At 40.3% G+C, this 6,210-nt stretch overlaps 1 protein-coding gene across 1 annotated transcript; it reads left to right on the top strand.

Moving 5' to 3' along the window:
- Positions 1–1,527: 1,527 nt before the first annotated feature.
- TMEM171 (transmembrane protein 171) lies at positions 1,528–5,974 on the top strand. Its single transcript, XM_015413593.1, has 3 exons — positions 1,528–2,158; positions 4,370–4,511; positions 5,188–5,974. Exons 1-3 carry the CDS (start codon positions 1,528–1,530, stop codon positions 5,429–5,431), a joined length of 1,017 nt encoding a protein of 338 aa, XP_015269079.1. The 3' UTR covers positions 5,432–5,974.
- The last annotated feature ends 236 nt before the right edge of the window (positions 5,975–6,210 follow it).

Raw genomic sequence — 6,210 nt, 5'->3', positions numbered from 1 at the left:
GGTTTTTCTGATGTGGTTCTGTAGGAGATTGGCCAGGTATTTTGCTAATTAATATGTAGGGGAACCAATGGCACTCACAATCGGTCGGAGTGGGACTGAGTCCTTATGAATTTTAGGGAGTTCATATAGTCGTGGTGGTTGTGCTTCTGTCTTGCATAGTTTTTTGTGTGTGTCAGGATGAAGTGAAGAATTCTTGATCAGTGAGCTCATTTGCCTGGTGATTTTGCAGGTTGGATCTTGTTTTAGTTTTTTGTATGTGGCGGGGTCCAAAAGTTCTCTAATCTTATTTTTGTATTCTTCTGTTTTCATGATCACTGTGGCATTGCCTTTGTCAGCTGGTAGAATAATAATGTCTGGATCCGCATTGAGGATCTGGATGGCGTTTCTCTCCTTACGTGTTGCATTGCTGGTAGGAAGCTTTGCTTTTCGTAGTATCCTTGCCGTCTCCCATCTTATCTCTTCAGCTTCTTCTCCAGGTAAATGATGAATGGCAGCTTCTACATTTGCGATGATGAGGAATTTCTTTGGGAGTGAAGAAGTACGTGTGCAAACAAAAGCTTATACCTTGAATACAATTTTGTTAGTCTTAAAGGTGTCACTGAGCTTGAATTTTGTTCTGTTGCTTCAGACCAACGCAGCTACCCACCTGAATCTATCTCCATTTAAGCTGCGCACCTGCATTCATACATCATGAGTAACCAGAGTTAATTTGTACCCAGAATTTTCTGCACATGGAGGGAGGAGTAAGACATGAAAGCAAACTCAGCAGTAAACCAGTTTCATGCACATGTCAGATTAATATTGGTTAAAAAGTGACATCTGAATGCAGTCAGGGTAGTGATCGACACAAAGTCTCCCATGGAGCCACATAGCTGAGAGGGGGCAAACTCAGGTTTTCGCAGTAAAAGTTCAATATTCTAGCTACAATGTCTTGCCATTTATAGATTACCTAGTTACTTTGCATCTTATTTTCAGAGTTTGGTTGTAACATTCTATTGAATTAAATTTCCTGTTCCTATTATACTTACATCGAGACAAACTTAATTGTCCTGCCAGCATGGGAATTAGCGTTCAGAAGCGGGTTTCTATGCATGCAGAGAATGCAGGTGTGCATTTATGTCCTATGGCACAAAGATGCTTTTTTGCATCTTATTAAATTGGCATATTTAAACAGTGATCATTTTTAAAGGGGGGGGGAATCCCTGAAACCCATGATGCTTTATTACCAAACTGGTAGCTCTCCTGTTTTATAAACTCGGGCACCTTAAAAAACAAGGGCATGCTTCATCCAGAATTCTATATATCTTTGACTTCCATTGGCATAAGTGGACAAAGGAATGATCCTATTGTACACAGCAGGTATAAACTGGAGATAGAATCACTTCATATGTTTTCTGTGTATGCCCTCTAGTTTAATTACGCCAATCTTTTTTTTTTAATTCTCAGGCCTGTGGAAATGTCATTCTGATCTCCACTGAAGAAAAATATATTTCTCCTTGACCTGAAGAGGGAGTTTTTTAAAAAAAGATGTATCCTGTTCCTGGTTCCATGCATGGAGTGGAGGGAAGTAATGGACATCCTAGGAAACTTATTTCTTTCCTTTTTGTTTTTGGCATTTCATTATTATGTTCTGGATTCCTGCTTTCAATGTTTGTTTTACAGACATGTCCAAGTGGAGCTTTTGGGGACTGTAAAGCAGCCCTTAAAATTATTGGGCCTCTGCTTGCTGTAGTTGGCCTCGTGTGTATCATTCTGGCACAGTCGAAGGCTAAAGGCTATCTCCGAGAGGTGCAGCTACAAGATGATCAGGTGTATGGCTTTGTCTTTTGCCGAGGAAACTGCCAGTTTGCCCAGTTCCTTGTCTTTGGCTTTTTATTTTTAACCAGTGGAATGCTTATTAGTGTCCTGGGCATTTGGATTCCAGGATGTAGCCCTGGGTGGCACTACCAACCATTTAACCAGAGCAGTACATCTGATATTGAATTCCAAGACTGTGGATTTCTCTCTGTTCAAACCATGGGTCCTTTGATTGTGCTTATTGGATTGTGCTTCTTTGTGATAGCTCACATCAAAAAGAAACAAAATTTAAATCTCATCCAAGAGTCTTCTGTACATGAAGAGGAGCATCTGAGTCCTGAATCGTTTCAAGTTACAGTAGGTAAGCAGATGATCTAGGTGACTTCACCAGTAGGCATCTCTAGGTGGCAGCTCTTTAAGTGTAGCAGGAACAACTTTGGAGGGAATCCCCTGCATGGGGGGGGGGGCTTGAGGGGAAAGGTGACAACAGCATCTTGGGTTGGGGGAACAGGAAGGAGGAACTCCTGGGCCCAAAAACTCCAAAATCTGGCAGTGGAAGTATAAATTTTTTCAACTGTCTTCTGGAGTAATTTCTGGTACAAAGGAAGGAAGAGTGGAATAAATTTTATGAAGGATAACAACATTATTGCATGGTGTTACGTTCAAAATATTTCACTCATATTATCCCATTAATCCATAGAACAGTATTATTGACCTTCCTTTCAGTGATGTCACACAATTTGTATCTAGATAAATACAAATGTTATTATACACTTTCAGTCTCTACACATTTGTGTGCTGTGTCTGAGGGAAGATTGATGGGAGGATGTTGGATGGATAGAAAATACCCACTTGAAGTCAAAGTTATCTACACCCGTGTGCTAAACAATTACGTGACTTATCGGATAGAAAATGAGTAATTGAGAAAAAGTTGCCCAGTAGTCACTGGCATACCAGCTATAATCAGGTTCTTAAAGAGAGAAATTCAGGATTTTTCAGCTTTGACACTATCACAGCATGAGGAAGGTAAGCTCACACTAATACTTGGCTAGAAAGTTTTAAAAGGAAATAAAGCCACATTCTATGCTTTGAACAGATTTTGGAATAACTTGGTGTCTGCAGGGCACTCCCCCCCCTTTTCCTGTGTTATAAAAGTCATAAAGCAAGGCACATGAACATTAAAGGAAAACTTTTATTAAGGCAATAGTAAAAAAACAATAACCCTTTTTTACACAAAACCTGAAAAAATATTTTGGAAGCTAAAGAAGGAAAATGGGTAACTGGTATGTAACAGAGCAAAAATTGAAGGGTTGACTGATTTCTTTTGGATAACCTAGTAAAGTATAAAACAGCTTGCATGCTGCATATTTGCCATGACACGCCGTTAACTGTGAATTTCTGTGTGAATGTTTAAACAATGCAGGCACAGTAACTTCACAGGAAATTGAAGGAGATAAAAAGGAATATAGTTTTCTCCATTTTCTGTGCTAAAAATGTGTTCCGTTTATTTCATCCCTCCCCATAACAACACCATTAGGTGGAGAGGTAACCAGTTGCTTAAGACTATCCAGGAAAGCTTCCTGCAGGATTGGTTCTTGCCTATCCAAACCTGATACTGTCTCCCAAATCAATGTGACTTCTAGCCACTGAGTACAGCACATCCACAGCATATTGTGGCCTGGCAGCTACTTGACAAGCCTCTCCTCCTGCCCTTTTGTAATCCAAGGCAAATAGCAAAAACAGGAGGTTTGTTGAGCCTCTGGTGGCTGATGAGTGACATTCGGCTTGTGAGTTACAAGTTGTGCATGCCTGTCTTTTCCACAGCAGTACATTGACAAATGAAGTCATAGTTGTATTTTTAGAATTACACGAACAACCAGCAGAGCTTAGTTTGATAAGATAATTTGGTCATTTAAAAAATGACTGAAGAGTGCAGGGGGTTGGACTAGATGACCTGCAAGGTCCCTTCCAGCTCTAACATTCTATGATTCTATGAATCTTATTTATAGTTTCACAGAAGCATCCTACCTGTATACAATGTAACTTTGATAGACTGCAATGGACATCAAAGGGGATGTAATTTCTTCTTTTTTTGTATTTTTTGGTATTTTTAATGATCGTGTGTGCACCTGAAAGTCATGGCGACCTCTGCTGAATGACCCCTACTGGGGGTCTGGAGGATATTCAGAGAGGTGGCTGAATAAAGCCTGCCCCTGCCTCCTGGCTGCTAGTATTCCATGGAGGTCTCCCATCCAAGTACTTGCCAGAGTCGACCCTGCTTAGCTTCTGAGACCTGATGAGATTGGGCTTGCCTGGGCTATCCAGGTCAGGAAAAGGGATTTAGTTTCTTAATGGCTGTGTTTATTGTCAGCAATATTCTGCATGCTAATAGATGGTAACAGACATTATCATTCTTTTTCCTACCATGTGTCAGTAGTGATGCTGCAGGGAAAGTGTAGTGATGCCTGATGCCTACAGATACGATGGTTTTCAAGCAAGGGTGTCTTGCATATGGGTCCAGAGAGCCACAGAGGAATCCGATTTTAAAGCTCTGTGTTTTCTTCTTTCATAGGAGATACTGTCATGGTATTCCCACCACCTCCACCACCTTATTTTGCTGACTGTTCCCTGCAAACAATAACTCCTAGCCTTGTGACAAGTGACTTGCATTTAGGGGAAAATCCTCCTCCATACCACAGCACTTTTGTTCACCAGTAAGACTGCTTTTATTTTTAACGTTTGTCCTTTTTAAGTGTTTTGTATGAGGGCTATTGGATATTCTTCAAGTAACATTCTAAAAACTGGGCAGAATCTGAAGATGTCTGACTAGTAGTGACTACAGCAACCTTGCTGAAGCTTCAGGTTGGGATCCAGTCAGTGCCTGGAAGGAAAACTAGTTAGAATGCTGCTGTGAGCACTCTTGAGTAAAGGTGTGATATAAATGTAGTTATCAATGATAACCTCTAAAATCCCTAAAACTCTTTCCTCTGTTATACCTGAATTTATAGTAAAATATGCCTGTCATAATGATCTACTGATGGTTGTGCCCAAGAGGGTTTTTTTGGTCCATCAGAACAGAATTCAAGCAAAATATATCATAGCAAATAGATTATGGATTGCATCTTATAAAGTACCTATGAAACTCTGATTTTCCCTGTTTCTCCCCCCCCCAAGTACCTTGTGACCCCAAAAAAAAGTACAGGAAGAGGGACAATTTTACCCCCTTACCCTTCATCACTGTAGCATATGTTTACTGTGTGCAAAGTGGCCTTGGCATCTGGCTGTTAGAATAAGGAGATCTGGAACTGGTTTATATCTATGCCGGCTTTAATTCTACCCCCTTCGGTGCTTAAAATATGCTAATATGTACTCTTGATTATTATGTTGCAGAACACAGACTACTGATATATCATGCTCAGTTACTTGCAGAGAAAACGAGCTGCCGCATACAATATCAGGAAGTGATTCACCTTCTGAAACTTTATCCATTCTCTATCTTGACTCTGAACCATCTCAGAAATACAAGGCAAAAGAAGCAGCTGTAAACAGTGAATGTGTTTTGTCTTCTTCCCCCTCTCTGTCTTATATGTCTTTGTCCTCTTCTGAGTCTTCCCTTGAACAAATTATGAGCTAAAATTTCATTTGTATGCCTACCTCAGTCATCTGAGGCAAAGTGTCCAACACAAGAAGGCTTTATGGAAGTAAGAGAAGCTTCACAATCACTCATCTCAGAGAGTGCTGGCAGAAACCTGTAGCCGTATTAGAGGTAGCTTCCCTCCCTTATACTCTGTTTGTCACTGTGCATTGATCCATTGTCATCCATGTATCACCTGCTGTTAGCAGATCTGAACCAGAGTGGAGGGAGTGGTGATTAAAAATGAGAGGGAAAAGGGGCTATGAGAGGTCATGGTGAAAATAAACTGGAAGAGGGAGCCTTGGCTCAAAGAGAATAGCAAGCCACAAAGGTGAGACAGCAGAGAGTGCCACAATAGAAACTTGGCAAAGCCAAGAGTTATATTACGGACAAAGCTCTCTAACAATTCAAGTCCACTGTGGGAAACATCATCCTGGTAAGTGTTCAAGATGAGGAAGACCAGACAGCCTTACTATTCCTATAGTTAAGAACCCTGCATTTTGTTTGTGATCCAAATACCGTAAGCAAAACCATCAACTGAAATCATGCACTGTTTAGATAACATTCTAGGACACTCAGTGATCACAGAGGAGAAATTCCATTGGCTTTGTATTTCTTTTTTTTAATAGTTGTTGACAAATTTTAAAGACACTGGAAACCTGAGATGTTGTTGATTTTATTGGTGTTTGAGCAGACCTCACATTCTTAACAGTAGGAAGTTGTAAATGTGAGAGTTAACTTTATTAAAAATTGTGGTATAAAATCCAGGTGTTGTGGTG

This window comes from Gekko japonicus, unplaced genomic scaffold, assembly GCF_001447785.1.
Source record: "Gekko japonicus isolate JY-2015 unplaced genomic scaffold, Gekko_japonicus_V1.1 scaffold318, whole genome shotgun sequence".
NCBI classification, from domain to species: Eukaryota; Metazoa; Chordata; class Lepidosauria; order Squamata; family Gekkonidae; genus Gekko; species Gekko japonicus.
Note: the sequence above shows the minus strand (reverse complement) of the source record. Positions and strands in the feature narration are given on the sequence as shown.